Here is a 19,433-nt window from a genome sequence, read left to right on the forward strand (position 1 = left end):
CTTGAAACAGATGCATGCGGCAATAGGAAGCCAGTGGAGGCCAATGAGAAGCGGGGTGACATGAGCCGACCTGGGCTGACTGGTGATCGGGCGGGCTGCAGCATTCTGGACCAGCTGGAGGGGCTTGATGGCACACGCTGGGAGACCGGCTAGGAGGGAGTTGCAGTAATCCAGGCGGGAAATGACAAGCGCCTGGACTAGGAGCTGGGTGGCTTTCTCCGTCAGGAGATGACGGATACGGCGTATATTGTACAGAAAGAACCTGCAGGTTCTGGCAGTGGAGGATAATTGTGGAGCCAGGGTGAGGCAGTTAAAGAGTCAAGATTCTTTGCCGTACGGGAGGAGGAAACTACAAAGTCCTCAACAGTCAATGAGAGGTCAATTGACGGAGAGGACTTAGCAGGGATGTAGAGAAGCTCAGTTTTGGCAAGGTTGAGCTTCAGGTGGTGGGAAGTCATCCACGCAGAGATATCAGCCAAGCAGGCAGAGATCTGTGTGGTGACTTGGGTGTCGTTGGACTTGCTACAGATAAACCCGTAGATTTACTGGCTAACAGAACTCTAGTTTACCTAACTTTGGAATAAAGTTACATTTTAAATGTGCAGGTTCGTTAGGGTGAGTAATCCTATTTGGAGTGCATTTTCAAAACCTTGGGCATGCTTTATAAAACACACTCAAATGTGAATAAAACACATGTGAAGGTTAATTTTTTACACTTTGTATTAAAAATCGAAAAGTAAGCTTTTCTGATCATTCATGTGTCTGGACAAAAATATATGCACATGGATTTGTACTTGCAGAGATTTGGGGACACTTGAGGACAGCATTTTGTGCTGGTGCCAGGAGCTGAAAAAAGGTAAAACATTTGTCTTGTGTCCTGACCTGTTTTTGCACTAATGTCACTCTGGTTTAGAGTATGTACTAAATATGAATATCCATCCATCCATTATCTGAACCCACTTATCCTGATCAGGGTCGCTGGAGCCTATCCCAGCATACATTGGGCGAAAGGCAGGAATACACCCTGGACAGGACGCCAGTCTATCTCAGGGCACACACACCATTCACTCACACACTCATACCTACGGGCAATTTAGACTCTCCAATCAGCCTAACGTGCATGTCTTTGGACTGTGGGAGGAAACCGGAGTACCCGGGGGAAACCCACGCAGACGCGGGGAGAACATGCAAACTCCGCACAGAGAGGCCCCGGCCGACGGGGATTCGAACCCAGGACCTCCTTGCTGTGAGGCGGCAGTGCTACCCACTGCACCATCCGTGCCGCCTAAATATGAATATGTCTAGGCTAAAGACTTTAAAACTACATTTTTCACAACTCCACACATTTCCTATGTTAAGTCAATTAGCTTTTACCTAAGATATAGCAGACAGTATCTATTTAAAAGAAATTCAGACAATGAAGAAAAGAGAAGGGAAAACAAGTGCATGAACGAGAAAAAAACAGACAGAGCAAACCTGTCACTGCATCCACAGGTATTTCTTAGCTCATTAATGCCTAAATACTGGCCCAGGTCTGTGAACCCTTTTTAAATGAAGATCACTGCATTTGTGGAGCTCCTTCTAAAAAATTGGACTAAACTAATGACATGACAAATCATGAAGTTTTAGTAACCGGTGACCATCCAATTTTTTTTACGATTAAGCGGTTAAGTGATACTGCTTATGGCCGCTAGGGGTCGTATCTAGTAAATTAAATATTTACATACATTCACATTGTGCAGTGTAACCTCACAGTTGCAGAAATCAATAGGTTACGTATATTACATCCAGACAATGCTGATCGATCGTGTCTTTTTTTTATTTTTTATTCATCGGTTAAAATGAGAATGCTTCATGTTTCCATCCCTCTTTTATGGCTTCTGCCTGATAGACTTGATTGACATGAATTCTGTGACCATGCTGCTGTTAACAACTTTTTACAGAAGGGGTTGTGCATTCAAAATTCCGTGGTCACGCAATATTTTCCTGATATATTATAACACCGTGTCTGTTTTTACCATAGGCGGCTGGTCTAATGATTTTACTTTCATGCCAATGCAGGTCGCTGTACAATTTGATATATTCTGATGTAACGATAGACTTGCATTTTATATGGGGTGGGGCAATTGTGGTGGTGAGAAGAACGTGTCCGTTTTTCGCTGAAATCAGGTGTAAAGGTAATTTTCTTAATTGATTCTTAATTGACAATGTGTGTTAACAAAGACAATCACACGATTACAAATAACCTTTTAGTGATAATCCGTATTACTATTATACCACTTTCTAAATTAAGTTTTCCCCTAACACTGGGAATTTCCGCGTTCAATATCCAACGGATAAATAGCCTAATGTTAATGTTTTGCTTTATTTATGTTCCATGTAGCTAGATAGAGCATAGTGGAAAGCGAAGTTCGGTTTGCCGGTAGTGTCAATTCGCGTGTCAACGAATAAACACAGATGAAGAAACGCAATAGAATAAACCATAAGTGAACTAACAAATACAGATTTAAAACACAAGGACATTATTAGACAACTATAGTACTGTAGCATTCAATTACATGCGGTGTTTGCATTCTTAACCCTCTCAAATGGCCGCAGATTGCTTGCCTGTACGACTGTAGCTTGTGGATTAAATGTAAACAGCGTATTGTAATATTTTGTGAAACATTTGTGCCATGATGTATTGCTTTGTTTATTTTTATGTAGATACAGCAAAGTGGAAAGCTAAGTTCAGTTTGCTGGTAGTTTGAATTCGCGTGTCAGCGAATAAACACGTATCTTCTGTGAACCTGAAGAAACGACACAACGTTGTCATAAAATGTATTCTTACCGTGCGAAGTCCTTACCTGTTTAAATTTCGGCAGATGTGCATGCAAGCTAAATAGTTATCGTCGTTTTGGTCGCAGTACACTCCACACGCGAGGTCCTTAGATCAGGGGTCGGCAACCCTGGTCCTGGAGAGCCGCAGGGTGTGCTGGCTTTCGTTGTTACTTGGCATTAATTGATCAATGAAAGCCGTTGATTACACAGTTAACTCACCTCACCTGGTTTCTTGGGTCTGAATCGGTTGCTTATTTTAAGGTGGAGACGAAAGCCAGCACACCCTGCGGCTCTCCAGGACCAGGGTTGCCGACCCCTGCCTTAGATCATTTTTACGGTGAAGAGTGCCTGACCCCTAAATGTAGTGTTTTTATAGGACGGAAGTTGCGTCGTTTATTTAAAAAAGACGACTATAGTCACCTCTTTAGATACAACTTTAGATAAAACTTTAGATTAAAAAAAAAAAAAAAAACACTTTGAGGCTCAGGCACGTCCTTGTAGAATGCCCTATCCGTAACGTTAGCCTATTGTCTCCAAAATGTACCATTTTCGGTCCAGGCTGTTTATTTACAGGGCACTTTTAAGCAAGCGTGTAATGCTTTTCGGTCAGATGTTTCAGGTCAGTTAACTTCGCCTACTCGCTCGTAGCTACATTCGCTACTTCAGAACAGTCTTATTAATCCATAACTGGGGAAAGCAGCTTAATTAGGCTGCTCATAACTGGAACCGTATACAAGACACCTCAAAACTGGATAATAGCCTAACAACGAAATGAAATGAAATAAAGTGGAGGGTTCGATAATTATTTTGATATTATTTTAAATGAGGTCTTGCCGGATACGCGCTCTTGTTTCAGGTAATGCATTCCGTTTTTCTTTCCGTTATTGTCAGCTTCTTCTTAGCTTTATCTTGTCATTGTGTGATTGTGATTCTTCTTTCTCTGTATTTTGTACTGATATGATTTGCGCATTGTTATGTATCCCGTAGCACTGCTGGAAACGATCATTATTCACTTGGTCTTCCTTGGTTAAATGAAGGTTAAAATAAATAATGTGAACAAATTGCAAAGTGTCTTATTTCCTGGACAATGAATTGGTTGCATTACATCAGTAGATTCTATCAGACAATTTTATGATCTACAGCAAGTAGTGGGTCATTGAGAAAGGTGGAGGTCCTCAACCTTTTTCTCCACTGGAGGACTACTTCAAAGATTTGCGTATACAGTACCTAGTTTCGGGGGGAAATGCTTACTCTGTGATATTTATTTCACTAAATTATTATTTTTGTCTTAATGTTTTGTGATCATTTCAATAATTTCTTATCATCTCATGGCAACTCATTGAAGCCCCCCTTTGAGCCACAACCTCCCTTGAGAACCTCTGGTGAAGAAGGTGGTTTTCAGTGTATTGGTAATGTGGGTCAGGCCATATTGGGGCACATCTTAATGAGCTGAAGGCAGGCTAGGACTGCGGAGGCTGGGAGGACTGAGACATAGTTTATGCTGAGGATAAAATTATGTAAGGTGGTTGTACGCAATATTATTAATTATTAATTATTATTATTATCATGTAATTTCAACCGATCTCAGTACAGTATAACAAATAGCATAATTAATACAATAAACAACTAGCAAAATAACAAGATTGCCGTGCACAGAATATCGAGAATACCAAGAAAATATAACAACATAATAGAAGTGCAATCCTTAGTAATTCATCACTGCTGCAGTAATCTACTCACATTGTGGTACATATTATGGGGGTACAGTAAAAGCACCAGGGATGACAAATAGACAGCAAATAAAATAGCAAAATAATAATAAAACATCAAATCAAGGAGAAGAAATAATAACACAAGAAAAATGGAAAAAAAAAAGTGAGGAAACGCTTACTCAATAGTCAATAGCCCAGTGAAGGTATGTAAATAGAGCGTTGCAATAATCAACATTAGGGCTGCAACGATTAGAGAGAACCATCCCTGAACCATTTTTTTTAATGTTGTAGGGGAGACATACTGTTTATTTATAGTAATATTGGGGCACTCATATCCAGAGAGACTTATAAGCATTTACTTGAACTCATGATCAAGAAAGGTTTGGTGAAGAACAGTGTAAGAAACCCCCCAAATACACCAAACGTGTCTGTGGCCTGTATAGCCTACAATGATACACTTAGTATGTATCTTGTGACAGCACTGGTGTATAGGCGAGTGACTATGGGGTGCAGGTATCCTAGGTTGTCTATGACTAGTAGGACTCTAAACTGCTAAGTGTGCAGTGGTGCGAATCAAGAGGATGCAGGTTCAAATTAATACAATTTAATCAACAATGTGCATTGCAGAAATAGAATGAAAATGTGTTAGAAGAATTACAAGGTATAATATGAATGGCTATACGCAAATAGTGTGCAGGAGATCGTATTAGCGAGTCTCCTCGAACCATCCCACGTTCCCCTCTATATACCCAAGGTTTATAGGAAAACAACAAATGAAGAGTCACAAGACGGTGGAAACAATGGTCCTGCTGATGTTATCTCTGTATGTCCAACAAACCTGGTTAACTTTTGTATCACAGCTGGATGCTGACTCACAGGTAACTTGCATTACCTGTGGTTTATTCCTAGATCTTTATTCAGCAACCAGTGTACTACACCACCAATGACACCAAACTATTTCCCACATCATTAGCTATCTTAAGACACCAAACACTGTATGTGGAAATATGTGGTTTATACAGTGCTATTTCAATTCATGAGTTCTGGGAGCATTCCACTGAGGTGGCAGAATTGCGCAGAGGCAGCACAATGATGGGAGCAATAGTCCTGTAGTAACGAGCACTGTCTTTTCATCAAACCTTGCTGACTCTGTGTCAACATGGTCAACACAGTCTGTTTCCTTTTGGGGGTCTGCAGAGAGGCACACTTATGTAAAATTCCCTACAACAGAAAAGGTGTGGTTCACACCCATCAACTGGAGTAGGGTTTAAGCCCGGCTCACAGCACACTGCTGGAGTGGGGTTTAGGCCCGGCGCACAGCACACAGCTGGTGGGGAGAAGGGCTGAGGATGGCCTCCACGACTGGCGTCAAGTCCAGCTCATCCTCAGACACCCCCGGTGGTGGTGTGAAGCGGAACCTCTGCAGGAGGAAGGTGAAGCAGAGGAAGAGCGCCATCCTGGCCAGGCTCTCTCCCAGACAGGCCCGTCGCCCTGCGAGCAAGAGATAATCACAGCACATAAATACAGCAACAGGATAGATAATCACAGTACATAAATATAGCTACAGGAGAGAATAAACACAGCACATAAATGCAGCTACAGGAGAGAGATAACCACGGCACATAAATACAGCTACAGGAGAGAGATAAGCACAGCACATAAATACAGCTACAGGAGAGAGAGAGAGATAGAATATACTATGTATATATTGTACTCCAGGGAAAAGAGATAACCCCAGAACTTCAGGAAATCATTTTTTATAATAAGCCATACATTTGTAAAAACTGCACAGAAATAATTCCAGTCCTTTTCTGCAACTACGTGGGAGATAAACTGTAACAATCCCAGTTCTATTTCACACCAGAAGGAGAATGTAGGCCTACATTCATGTTCTGTGTACCTCTACTGACCCCTGGAAAAACCACAAAGTCTCCAGAATACTCTTAGGCCTCGTACACATGAGCACTAAATCCCATTTTGGCTCCTTAAAAACGTTTGTGATCCACAATCAGACATTTCAACAACATTTTAGTTTAAAACTTGGGAGGTATATCATGGTTGGCCAGCTTCGTTAGCAATTACCTCGCTAGTGGGCGCTCCTGTCACATTCATATCGACCCTCTTGCAGTCGATAATCACTGATTGCACAAGGATTGGGTAATCTATATAAACCCAGTCTTTCCTAGACTCTGTGCTTGTTTGTTGAGGATGGTCCATTTCACCTTCACTTTCACATTTTATTTTTGGTACACAAATGTCAGACACGTGACAGTGGGAGGAAGGGACTCCTCTGGGACTTGAGACACCCTCACAATCTTACTTCCTTTGAGAAGGGAGCGTCCTTGGTGAATCTGTTATTTCCTGGCTTTTACAGTGGGAGCAATAATTATTTGATCCCTTGCTGATTTTGTAGGTTTGCCCACTTACAAAGAATGGAACTGTGTAGAAATTTAATCATAGGTACATTTTAACATTGAGAGACAGAATATCACAAAATAATCCACAATAACAACATCATATAAATTTAATATCATATTTTCACATGAAATAAGTATTTGATCCATAGAACAATAGGACTTAATACTTGGTGGAGAAACCTTTGTTGGCAAGCACAGAGGTCAGACGTTTGTTGTAGTTTTTCACCAGGTTTGTACAGATCTTGGGAGGGATTTTGGTCCACTCCTCTTTGCAGATCCTCTCCAAATCCTTAAGGTTCCGAGGCTGTCGCTTGGCAACTGGAAGCTTCAGCTCCCTCCACAGATTTTCGATGGGATTTAGGTCTGGAGACTGGCTAGGCCACTCCAGGACCTTAATATGCTTCTTTTTGAGCCACTCCTTTGTTGCCTTGGCTGTATGTTTTTGGTCATTGTCATGTTGGAAGACCCATCCACGACTCATTTTCAGTGCTCTCACTGAGGGAAGGAGGTTGTCGCCCAAAATTTCCTGGTACATGGCCCCATTCATCCTCCCCTCGATACGGTGAAGTCGTCCTGTCCCCTTAGCTGAGAAACACCCCCAAAGCATAAGGTTTCCACCTCCATGCTTCACAGTGGGGATGGTGTTCTTGGGGTTGTACTCAGCATTTCTCTTCCTCCAAACACGGCGAGTCCAGTTGATGCCAAATAGCTCTATTTTGGTCTCATCTGACCACATCACCTTCTCCCAAGCCTCCTCTAGATCATCCAGGTGTTCTTTGGCAAACTTCAGACGGGCCTGTACATGTGCCTTCTTCAGCAGAGGAACCTTGCGCACGCAGCAGGATTTTAATCCTTCACGGTGTAGTGTGTTACTGATGGTTCTCTTCGTGACTGTGGTCCCAACTGCCTTCAGGTCATTAACAAGCTCCTCCTGTGTAGTACTGGGCGGATCCCTGACCTGATCATTGATATCCCACGAGGCGAGATCTTGCGTGGAGCCCCAGACCGAGGGAGATTGGCAGTGACTTTGTGTTTCTTCCATTTTCTAATCATGCTTTGTCCTTGGAATTAGAGACGGGATGTCTTATTTGTCTTTTGTTATCACTTTGCCGTTTCCGGTGCTAGGTAGGCTATAATGCAGTTGGGAGCCTGCATAGTTTCCTCCCTTGCACTATGGGCATACCTACTTCCTACTTGCCACGTCTTATGACCACTATAATCAGCAGGACGTGAGGTTGAGTTTCCCTGCCGTTTGCTATTTCCTTGCTCAATTCAGATTAGACTTCTCAACCATTTTGATCGGTTGTTCTATTCGTTGGCTAAGTGCTAGAGGGTTATCTATTCCCCTTATTGTTTTCCCCTTCCTCCTCTGGGGTGTGTCCCTAGTCTCTAGACAGGCCCCCCAGAAAATATTAGTGGTTTTTTCACATCATGTGTGTAACTTTGAGACCTTTTTTTACTCCTTCTACAGTAATCATATTTCATCTTGACATTATGACTGTGGATCGCAGTTCAACTTGGATGGAGGAAGAAACTTGTCGCAAACACTTGGTATACAAAAATCGACCAACTTTGTTTTTTTCACTTTAAACATTATCGATACCATGTAACCCAAAATATCAAATCTGCTTTCAATGAAACTGCATTCTAGGTTTCAAAAGCCACAGAATGCTTTCTAGTAATGTGTTTCCGAAACGTTTTGAAACTAAAAACATAGTGTGTGCGTAGCGTAGGAAGAGTACAAACTGAATGAAAACAGCAACATGTGGATCAGGGAACCGATGTGTCAAATCTGCAGAATTCTTGCATTGGTTAAAAATTAGAGAGCTTTGCTTTGCCATGTACTGCACTGTGCTGTACCTGCAGCGAAGGGCATGAAGGCATCTCTCTTGATGAAGCAGCCCTTCTCATCCAGGAAGTGGCCAGGGTTGAAGCTGTGGGGGGTCTCCCACTCTTCCTCATCCTGCAGCACCGATGTCAGGAGTGGGATCATGACAGTTCCCTGTAACACACACACACACAGTGACACACCTCTGGGGGGACAGAAGAGAACGACACAGGGAGATACGTAAATTCTGGATTGCACCGGTGTTTATTTATGAAGCAGCTGTAGCTGGGAGGGAGAGTGCATGCCCAAATGAAATATATATATATATATATATATATATATATATATATATATATATATATATATTACATTACATTACATTACATTACATTAATGGCATTTGGCAGACACTCTTATCCAGAGCGACATACAACAATGTGCATACCCATGCTGAAAGACCCTAGAGGGAAGTACAATTTCAACTGCTACCTGTGCAACAAAGATAAGGACAAGGGCCTATTTAAATTATTATTATTTTTTTTTTTTTTTAACAAACAAATAAACACACAAACAACAAAGCAAAAGTGACCAAATGTAACTATCCAAACACTGCTTACCTAGCCAACTAAAAATACCGATACACAAAAAAGTAAATCACAGAAAGAGAACATTTAAGGTTCACAGGGAGGTAGGGAGGGACGGGGAGAGGTGCTGCTTGAAGAGGTGCATCTTCAGTTTGCGCTTGAAGGTGGGGAGAGATTCTACAGTTCTGACCTCAACGAGGAGTTCATTCCACCACCGTGGAGCCAGAACAGACAGTAGCCGTGAGCGTGAGGTGGAAGTTCGGAGAGGGGGAGGTGCCAAGCGGCCTGTGGAGGCTGAACGAAGAGGTCTGGCAGGGGTGTAGGGTCTGATGATTTTTTGTAGGTAAGCTGGGGAAGACCCCTTAACTGCTGGGAAGGCGAGCACCAATGTTTTGAATTTGATGCGAGCCATGACAGGCAGCCAGGAAGAGAGGCATATATATATATATATAAGACTGATTCCTAATACCATCCAGGTGTGCGTGCCTACCAAGGACCAGACCTACTACACCAGTAGGTCTGAATCGTGGATTTCCGTGCTTCCTTCCCACACACCGGGCCCAGCCACCACACAGACATACAACACATACACTCAATAAGCACTACACTAATACTAATACTAAAGCATACACTAATACTTTAGACTTATTAAGTTTTCTGCTACTGTAGAGTCACACAATTGGCTAATTAGATAATTGCATGAATAAGCAGGTGTCCAGGTGTTCTTAATAAACTGCTCAGTGAGTGTATGTGCACAGAGAGAGGGATAGAACTGGGGTCAGAAACAGAAGAAGAGAGATAAGAGGGAGGGAAAGATGAAAAGACACACAGGAGGGGAGGTGATTGAACCTTCTTGATGAAGTATCCCTGGAAGGTGACATCACAGCTGGTGGTGTGGGGAATGCTCATAGGTACAACATTAGCCAGTCTCTGGGTCTCGTGGATCACGGCGTCTGTGTAGGGCAGGTTTCTCCGGTCCTCCACTCGGGGTTCCCGGTCCCCAATGACCTGATTTAGTTCCTCCTGAACCTGGTCTGCACCCCGAGAAAGAGAGTGGGGAGAGAGAGAGATAAAAAAATGACTGCTCAAGACAAATCCTTGGACTAACCATAGACTGTAGAAATATATGGAGCATGTGCCTCACCTACTGACTCTCCATGGGGTCATGAAAAGTGATTTGAAGCTGCCAAACTCCAAAAAAGTTTAGTGGCACCGCCACAATAAAATTTGGAGCCAGAGATTGTGCAGTAGTGAGTGACATAATACGTCCCTGATTTTTCCACAAAGTATTGCTGTATTGTCCTAATAAAGCAATATTGGGACATGGCAAGATATTAGATGAAGAAAAAACACTGATTGACTAAATTTTAAAATTGAAATGGGCCTAAAAGTTTGGTTTGATTCCTGGTCATTTACATTACATTTTAGTCATTTGGCAGACACTATGAATCCAAAGCGATTTACAAGTGCATACATAGGTTCTTCCACAGGTTAAAGCATCAAATCCATATCTCGTAAAATACACATGAAGGGCTGTTCTAAACAAAAAATACATTCATCCTAAGTGCATATTTTATTAATTTCATATATATTTTTTCAGGAGGGAGGACTTAAAATAAGGTATAGTTTGAAAAGGTGTGTTTTTAGTCTGCGTTGAAATAAGGGGAGAGCTGTCCTGTCAGTGATAGGCAAGTCATTCCACCACTGAGGAACCAGAACGGAAAACAGGCATGAGCGTGCAGCTCAACCGCCAGGTGCTCATAGTGAGCAACCCATAAGGCGACCAGAGCTGGCAGACCGGAGTGGTCTTGCTGGGGAGTAGGGAGTGATTAAGGATTGTATGTAAAGTGGGGCAGTCCTCTTAACAGCCTGAAATGCCAACACCAGGGCCTTGAAGTGGATGTGTGCGGCAATAGGAAGCCAGTGGAGGCCAATGAGGAATGGGGTGACATGAGCCAAGCTGGGCTGACTGGTGATCAGGCGGGCTGCAGCATTCTGGACCAGCTGGAGGGGCTTGATGGCACAAGCTGTAGGACAGGCAAGGTTTTGGGTTCGAATCCCAGTGTAGCCACAATAAGATCCGCACAGCCGTTGGACCCTTGAGCAAGGGCCTTAACCCTGCATTGCTCCAGGTGAGGATTGTCTCCTGCTTAGTCTAATCAATTGTACGTTGCTCTGGATAAGAGCGTCTCCCAAATGCCAATAATGTAATGTAAGCTGGGAGACTGCCTAGGATGGAGTTGCAGTAATAGGAGTAGGAGCAGGGTGGCTTTCTCCATCAGGAGATGACGGATACGGCGCATATTGTAGAAGAGGAACCTGCAGGTTCTGGCAGTGGAGGATACATGTGGAGCGAGGGTGAGGTGGTTATCAAGAGTCACCCCAAGATTCTTGGCCGTATGGGAGGAGGATACTACAAAGTCTTCAACAATCAGTGAGGGTTCGATTGTCGGAAAGGACTTAGCAGGGATGTAGAGAAGCTCAGTCTTGGCAAGGTTAAGCTTCAGATGGTGGGAAGTCATCCACGCAGCGATATCGAGATCTGTGTGGTGACCTGGGTATTGAGGGGGAAAGGAAAGAAAGAGTTGAGTCCTGCCAAAAGCCAAGTTTGGCCAGCTCTCGTGGAGCAGCACAATTGGCTTGCTGCTCCAGAGGGAGGGACTTGGCAGGGTTAGCAGATCACCGCACGCAACAGCACCCTGGGCGCCTCGGAATCACGGTCACCAGCTAGAGACGAGACGGCTTGAAGAAGGCCTGTTGTTCTCGGATCGTCAGATCCCTTCGGGTCGCTGAGGGACGGGGTGTGGGTGGTATATCCACCAGCTAACACTAATTGGATTAGATAGGGTACAATTGACTACCTAATTGGGAGAAAAGGGGAAAAATCTGAAAAAAAAGACCTATACTGGAACCAACCGCTGTGGCAATAGTGGGCACCGCCTCACAGGATGATCAGGAAATTAGCTCGAAAAAAGAAACCTGGTTTTGGCCTCTTGGGCCCAACACTGATACTCTAATGAGGGTGTGTGTGCGTGTGTGTGTGTGTGTGTGTACATCATTTCCCTACCCTGTATATGGGGGTACTTGGCCATCAGCAGCAGGCCCCATCTCAGGGTGGCTGCAGAGGCACCTGTACCTGCTGCGAACAGGTTGCTCACAGTAAATTTCAGGTTGTTGTTGTGGAAGTAGGAATCTGGCTGGGACTCCTGAGAGGGAACAGGTACAGAGCACCATAGAGAAACTGAAGAAAGCAGAAGCATAGTAAAACATTTATTGAACAGAAATCTCATTAAAGATGTTGAAGGTGTATTTCAGCACATGATGAGTATTTGTCACTTCTCAGAAAGGCAGGAGCAAAATGTTTTTTGTTTTTTTTAAGCTTACATCAAATGATTGCAAGAGTGGAATGGATGGATCTTTATCAGCCAACTCTTCAACCGATTCTGTGTGATCATGCAATGATCATGAACTAATGTTTTTTCACTTCCAGCTCCTTGTGACAGAACCAAAGCCGGAGCCTGGGATGGCGTCGGGGTCAGGGTTTCGGACAGAGACGGTCAGGGTGCCGGACAGGGCCTGGGACAAAACTGTAGGCTGGGCCCAGGGAAGCACTGGAGACTGGACCTCCTTCTCAGGAAGCCGCCCGAGGTCCAGTCCTTCCCTGGGCCCAGCCTACAGTTTCGTCCCAGGCCCTGTCCGGCACCCTGACCGTCTCTGTCCGAAACCCTGACCCCGACGCCATCCCAGGCTCCGGCTTTGGTTCTGTCCCAGGCCCCTGCGCCTGCGTCGCTCTGGGCCCAGTCTCCGGATTTGTCCCAGGACCTGTCTCCAGCCCCGCACCGGCTCTGCTCTGCATTCCACCTGTGTCTCAGCCTTCCACTCCTTATATGTATTTCCTTCCTGTCATTATGTCATGTCTCTCACCTGTTTCTCGTTGTCTGATAATCAGTTTTGTATTTAAGCCCACCTGTTTGCTCTTTTCCTTTGCTAGTTTGTCTTTTCCTGTTTCTAAGTCTGCCCTTGTTTATTCCTTTTGCCCAGTTCTAGCCTTATTTTTTGACCGGTTTTCCTGTCTGTTTTTCTGTGCTCTGGTTCTCATCTCTGCTCAGCTTTTGACTCTCTGTGTTTTTGGATTTTGTGTTTTTACTTTCACTTGTTTAGTCTGTCTACCCAGTTTTTGTTTTTTCGATTATTCTCTTCTCACCCTGCATGTATCCGCCTGCTTGGATTACGACCATTGCCTGTTCCTAAATCACGTTTTGGATCTGCCCTTTGTTAATAAAGCCTGCCGTATTCTTATCCCTGAGTCTGCTCTTGGTTCCTCTGCCCGGTCCCTGACATATCCTACATAAAACTTGGCAGAAATCTTGGCTAATGATGCAATCTGGAATTGGTATCTAGCCAGCGAACTACATAATGTCATAAGCTAGGGTAGATATTTTCCTTCTTGAAGTAACTATGTGGCTAGCAAACTGTTAATCAATAAATTAATCAATCAGCCAATCGTGCGCTTACTAGTTTTAGTCCGGAATGATAAAGCAAGTTAATCTGCTAAGTGTACTGTACCGTAATGTAATGAAAGCTTCTGGTTAAGGATGAAGCTGAGGGCAGTTCAATTCGACCCCAGGGTGCAGTTCTCCCTCTCCGTACCTCCTGCTGTCGAACTAGGAAGGCGTCCACAAATCCCCTGAGGTCCTGGGGGTTGAGCTTGTCCTTCAGTCCCTGCACCAGCCCCATAATCTCCTCAGTGTTGTTTTTGAAGTTCTTCAAAATCTGGATCCGATTCACCAGCCACCAGCCACAACACCAACGCAACCATGGGAACAAGTTGTACACCTGCAGTAACCAGCCCAGAACCCAACACAGAACAACAAAAAACATTATGCTTTTAAATAAATCACCCCATCACCAACAGCACCTCTGGATTCATCTCTGGGTCACCTGCAAGGCCATATGACAATAGGCCATGGGACAAATACACCAGAATTTCTTGTAAATCACTGACAATGTTAATACTTGCAACAATGAACCATGAAGAGTTATTTAAAGGGTTAAATAATCAGAAATGCAGAAATGTAGTATTATTCCAAATTTGAGTTCAGGTTGTAATGTATTTCCAATGGGGCCAAATGGCTCCAGTCTTTACCAACTATGCCACTTGGGTGCCCCAATGTTGTACTATTGCCTTGTCCAGTAAGAATTACAAAGCTTAACATTTGTACTGTTTTGCAAAAGTATAACTACTTTAAAGCAGAGGTACCTGTATTTCTGCTGAACCAACATTCCGGACATTTTCATTGGCCCGGTCAATCATTTTTTGAAAGGCAGGGTCAGCATAATCAAAGCGGCTGCCATACACGATGGTGGAAATTATGTTGAAGACGAAGTAATTCAGTAGCTGAGTCATGTCAAAAGGCTCACCTAAAGACCAAGAAAGGAAATAATATATAGTTTTTTGCTCTGTATTTTTCCCCCTTCAATCTTTAGATTTGGCTTGTTGTCATTGCCTTTGTCTCTGAAACTTCAGCAAGCAGGAGGTCACTCTTTCAGCAATTAAGGACCCATGATTTTTCCTGAGAGTCTACACTTAAAATCTTCAACATCTTTCATTATTATTACATTATTTATCATATAGTGGAGAAACAAAGCATAAGTTAACTATACCTATGATTAGCCATTGCAAATGAGGGAGAAATGAAATGTGAGATTGCATGTTTTTTTAAACAAAATGTTGACTGAATTCTCTCTCACCCTTTAAATTGTCAAACACCTTGATGAGGTTGCGCGATTCCTCCAGGATCTTCTCTCTCATGCCAATTCCGAAATCCTGCAGGTTGGTGAATCCAAAGTGTCTCATCTCCTTCCAGGAGTCTCCGTTGGCAAACACAACACCTGGGAGAGGGAAGAATGCCACGGGGGGTCGAAATTAAGAATTGAATTTCAAACATATTTGCTGCATGCATCCCTTTTCAGTTGGCACTTTGAGGTTGGTGTGACGTGCTCTAGGTACAGTGTATTCATTAAAGTTGATATGTAAATGTCAATGTACCATTTAAATGTTTAATTCCCTACATCACACAAGTTATTTATATTATTTTATTGATGTATTTTGTGCAGATAATGCTGTTTAGGTTACCTTGTTACCTTATGTTAAGTTTGATGTAACTAAATTGCTATCTATCGATAAGCTAGCAACAAGCTGCATGCTGCAGGCCGTTAGCTAGCTTATCAACAGATAGCAATTCAGCAAGTTACATGAAACATAATAAGAAAGTAACATAATGCTTTCATAACTCCTGCAAGGTGAATTATAAATTTTATTATATTAGTATCCCAGGTTACACTTTACAATAAGGCTCATGAATTGGCATTACCTAATGTAGTTGTTAACATTAATTAATGATGGACAAATACAACTTTTTATTTGTTAATGCGTCAACAACCATATTAGTTCATGCTAATTCATGTAGACAGTCAAACAAACAGATGCTTAGCATCAGACTAGATTGCATACCGTGCCCTTTTATAGTATCTCTAAATATGGGTGCAATTTCCCGGTCTCCAAACTCTTCACCATAGTTTACCAGCGCCTCTTTGACTGTCTTGTAGCCTGCCAGGACGACCACCTTCTTTGGGCCAAAGTGCACAGTGAACACAGATCCGTATTTCTTAGACAGCTGGAGAGACAGAAAATTAATTTACATGATTTGAACAGTACTTCTATTGTGACAGTAGCCAAAGCACCATTTTGCTGGAGACAAAGCACCACTATTTGTGTTTGTCCTCCTGTTCTTGATTAACACAAAACATCCACGTCACAGAATATTGCAACAATATTTAAAATGTCAAGGTATTGAATGATTTATTGCTAAATACTCCAGTGAAAGCACTTTACTTGTCCTTTTATTTTAGAGTGCAGCGTTTGACACCAGTAAACATTCTACTCAAATTAACATTTGGTCATGGAAAACTGGTCATGGCTCTGAAATTTTTACATATTTAACAAAAAACTCATTGTCTTTGTCAGTGCATATGTGTCCTTTCAAATAATTTCTACTGGCGGCATTTCTCAAGGACTTCCAGCCTGTGCCTGGCATGTTGCGAGCATTTTTGCATGGAATATGCAAGTCGATAAGAGACAGTAAATGAGGCCCAATAGCCTATAAATAATTAATGCGGGCATAGTATTTAAATATACAATTACTTTTTAATGTCACATGGCAGGTTATTTTATGTAATTCAATGCCCTGTTGTAGTAACTAGGTTAAGTAACTAGGTTAATTGCAATTTAAGAGTTGAAAAATGAAAATGTCAGCAGGCGAGATTTGAAGCAAGGATCTCTGCTTTGCTCGGCAGATGCCTTATCCACTAGCCCAAATAACAAGAAGTTAACCACATCAGTTAGTTGATTGTGCACACAAGAAGACTTATCTTATTTATCAGATTTGTTAGAACTCAATTTCTGAAAAAAGTCAGCAAGTGCTGCAAGATAATTTGCTTGGAGAAACATCTGCTTTATCCTCGTCTTCCATTGTCTTTGTAGAAGAAATGTCAATCATCAAAGTAAATGTATTGAAATAAAGGTATTTCGTTTTCCTCTATCTTTGAACATAACATATAGAATATCATCTCTGTTATGTATTATATTCAGCCTTCTGTCTTAATTTTTATCAATGGTGCCAATAATCCTGCGATATCTCCTTGCAATGGGACCACTGCAGTTTACTTTATTCTTAAATCGTCAAGAACTGGCCATTGTGGCCAATCTCCAATTAGTGCCCAGAACTGTAATGAGGACAAATAAGAGATCTCATATCACCACAATTTTCATTTCTTTACACTGGTTATAGTGCTGCAAGACCCCTGTTGTGTATTTCTATTCTGTATTCATCTCTTTCAGTTTAATAATCTATGCCCTAATACTAACCTGTACTTGAAGTACATTAAAAATATGGAAATTAAAATGATCTGTTGTGCAATATTCCTGCTTTAACAGTTATTGTTATGTGCTATGATTAGAGTTTAATACCCTTTTGTGCGGAGCAGAGGCTAATTTTTGGGTGTGACCTGAACTGAACATTTCTCTGGTGCTTGGACCTGTTTTCGCACTAACGTCGCTGAATGTACTTGATCTACTAAATGCCTGAATGTGAATATATTGGCTGGGTTATGTAACTTTTAATATTGTGAATTTAGGTCATTTGCATTCTTTGTAAATGCAGTTACCGAGTCTGCCCTTACCAAAGTTTCTCTGTGTCATCACCACAATGACCTGACTTCACCCTCATTTAAAACAAAGAACGCTTTTCAATTCAGTGTTTAATATTATATTACATTCAACAATAGGTGTAGCCTGTAGTTGTTTGCTGCTCAAGTTGTAAATACCACGTCAGATGTGGAAACAATATGTTTTTAAAGGACAATTCTATAACTATAACTGTCAAGAATGTTTTTTAGACATCAATTGTTTTTGCAGACAGTAACAAGGTGAAAAGAAAGTAAATCTAAATCTCAGACAATGTAGAAAAGAGAATGGAAAAGTACAAGTACATGAATGAGAAAATAAAAACCATCAAGAACAAACGTGTCAGGGCATCCACAGGTATTTACATGCCCATTAATGGATAAATATTGTCATAGGTCTGTGCACCCATTTCTAGTTAAGATCAGTGCATTTGTGGAGCTCAACGGATTTAAACAGTTTACAGGCAGGTGATTACATGTCATCAACATGGCAGTATACAATAATATCTTTAATATGTCGAACATGTTACTGAAAGGAAGGCTCAAAATTCCATATTGCCAACATAGCTGGACCAAGTAACTAATTGTGCAAGACACCATTAAAATGTCAGAGACGAGAAACCAAGAAAATTCCTCTCGTGAAATCTCAGGGAAATTAATGCAGTCCCGTTTCTCTGACAACTTTGCATTTGTTCAGGCAGAACAGTAAACTAAATATTAAATAATCTAAAACTAAGCTTTGTTTATGACTAAACAGAAAAGAGAATAAACCGTTTATCTTCCTGTTACCTGTTGTTTTAATATTTTCAAATGCTTTCTTTATTAGATTTTGTTGGAGGTTATTTACATTTTTATCATTGCCTACTCTTTGGGCTGGAAACCTGACCATGAAAGGTGGTACGTACATGAAGTTCCTAATATTATTAGTAGTACTATTATTAGAAGTAGTAACAATAATAATAATAATAATAATAATAATAATAATAATAATAATAATAACAATAACAGTAACGATAACAATAATAATAATAATAACAATAATAGTAATAATAATAATAATAACAATAATAATAATAAAAATAACAATAATAATAATAATAATAATAATTATAATAATAATAATAATAATAATAATAATAGTGGCGGCACGGATGGTGCAGTGGGTTGCACTGCCGCCTCACAGCAAGGAGGTCCTGGGTTTTAATCCCCGTCGGCCGGGGCCTCTCTGTGCGGAGTTTGCATGTTCTCCCCATGTTCGCGTGGGTTTCCTCCGGGTACTCCGGTTTCCTCCCACAGTCCAAAGACATGCATGTTAGGCTGATTGGAGAGTCTAAAATTGCCCATAGGTATGAATGTGTGAGTGAATGGTGTGTGTGCCCTGCGATGGACTGGCGACCTGTCCATGGTGTATTCCTGCCTTTTGCCCAATGTATGCTGGGATAGGCTCCAGCCCCCCTGCGACCCTGTTCAGGATAAGTGGGTTCAGATCATGGATGGATGGATGGATAATAAAGTCTTTCAGTCCTTACCTCACAGAGAGACACATGGAGCTGTTTCATGTCCAGGTGGAGCAGGTTCCCGAGGAGAGGCAGGGGTCTAGGTCCCGGTGGGTCCTTTCCAGGTCCAGGGGTGGAGGAGAGCAGGTAGAGCAAAAACAGCACCAGCACCACTCCCAGAAGGGTCAAGGGTGGGGGCATCTGGGGAAAAACATCCTCCAACATGGCTCCTGATGAACTGATCAACCCCAAACACGGGACAGAGATATATATATATATATATATATTGTGGTGGCCCGACTAGGGATCGGTACACCACTGGGGTGGAACGG

The 19,433-nt window shown here is 42.1% G+C and overlaps 1 protein-coding gene across 7 annotated transcripts; it reads right to left on the reverse strand.

Annotated features, from left to right (window-relative positions):
• Nucleotides 1-5,835: 5,835 nt before the first annotated feature.
• Nucleotides 5,836-19,433, reverse strand: LOC133118772 (cytochrome P450 2K1-like). 7 transcript variants are annotated; one of them, XM_061229032.1, is made up of 10 exons: nucleotides 19,135-19,433; nucleotides 15,876-16,038; nucleotides 15,113-15,253; nucleotides 14,622-14,782; nucleotides 14,012-14,197; nucleotides 12,846-12,851; nucleotides 12,429-12,567; nucleotides 10,211-10,395; nucleotides 8,810-8,951; nucleotides 5,836-6,023 (listed from the first exon to the last, which is right to left on the reverse strand). In XM_061229032.1, exons 1-10 carry the CDS (start codon nucleotides 19,324-19,326, stop codon nucleotides 5,836-5,838), a joined length of 1,503 nt encoding a protein of 500 aa, XP_061085016.1. In that variant the 5' UTR covers nucleotides 19,327-19,433. The 7 variants fall into 7 exon arrangements, with proteins under 7 accessions (XP_061085016.1, XP_061084991.1, XP_061085000.1 ...); XM_061229007.1 differs by lacking the exon at nucleotides 12,846-12,851 and adding an exon at nucleotides 13,449-13,470 and having other exon boundaries at nucleotides 12,429-12,554; XM_061229016.1 differs by lacking the exon at nucleotides 12,846-12,851 and adding an exon at nucleotides 13,566-13,583 and having other exon boundaries at nucleotides 12,429-12,558.

The sequence above is a fragment of the Conger conger genome, chromosome 2 (assembly GCF_963514075.1).
Source record: "Conger conger chromosome 2, fConCon1.1, whole genome shotgun sequence".
Taxonomy (NCBI): Eukaryota; Metazoa; Chordata; class Actinopteri; order Anguilliformes; family Congridae; genus Conger; species Conger conger.

What these genes read in the sequence shown, in the direction of transcription:
- LOC133118772 (XM_061229007.1), bottom strand. Translation starts at nt 19,326, where the DNA reads ATGTTGGAGGATGTTTTTCCCCAGATGCCCCCACCCTTGACCCTTCTG. An exon ending in CAAGTACCCCCATATACAGG is followed by an intron (nt 10,396 to 12,428) that starts GTAGGGAAATGA and finishes CTCGGGGTGCAG; the next exon opens with ACCAGGTTCAGGAGGAACTA. An exon ending in AGGGATACTTCATCAAGAAG is followed by an intron (nt 8,952 to 10,210) that starts GTTCAATCACCT and finishes TGTGTGTTACAG; the next exon opens with GGAACTGTCATGATCCCACT.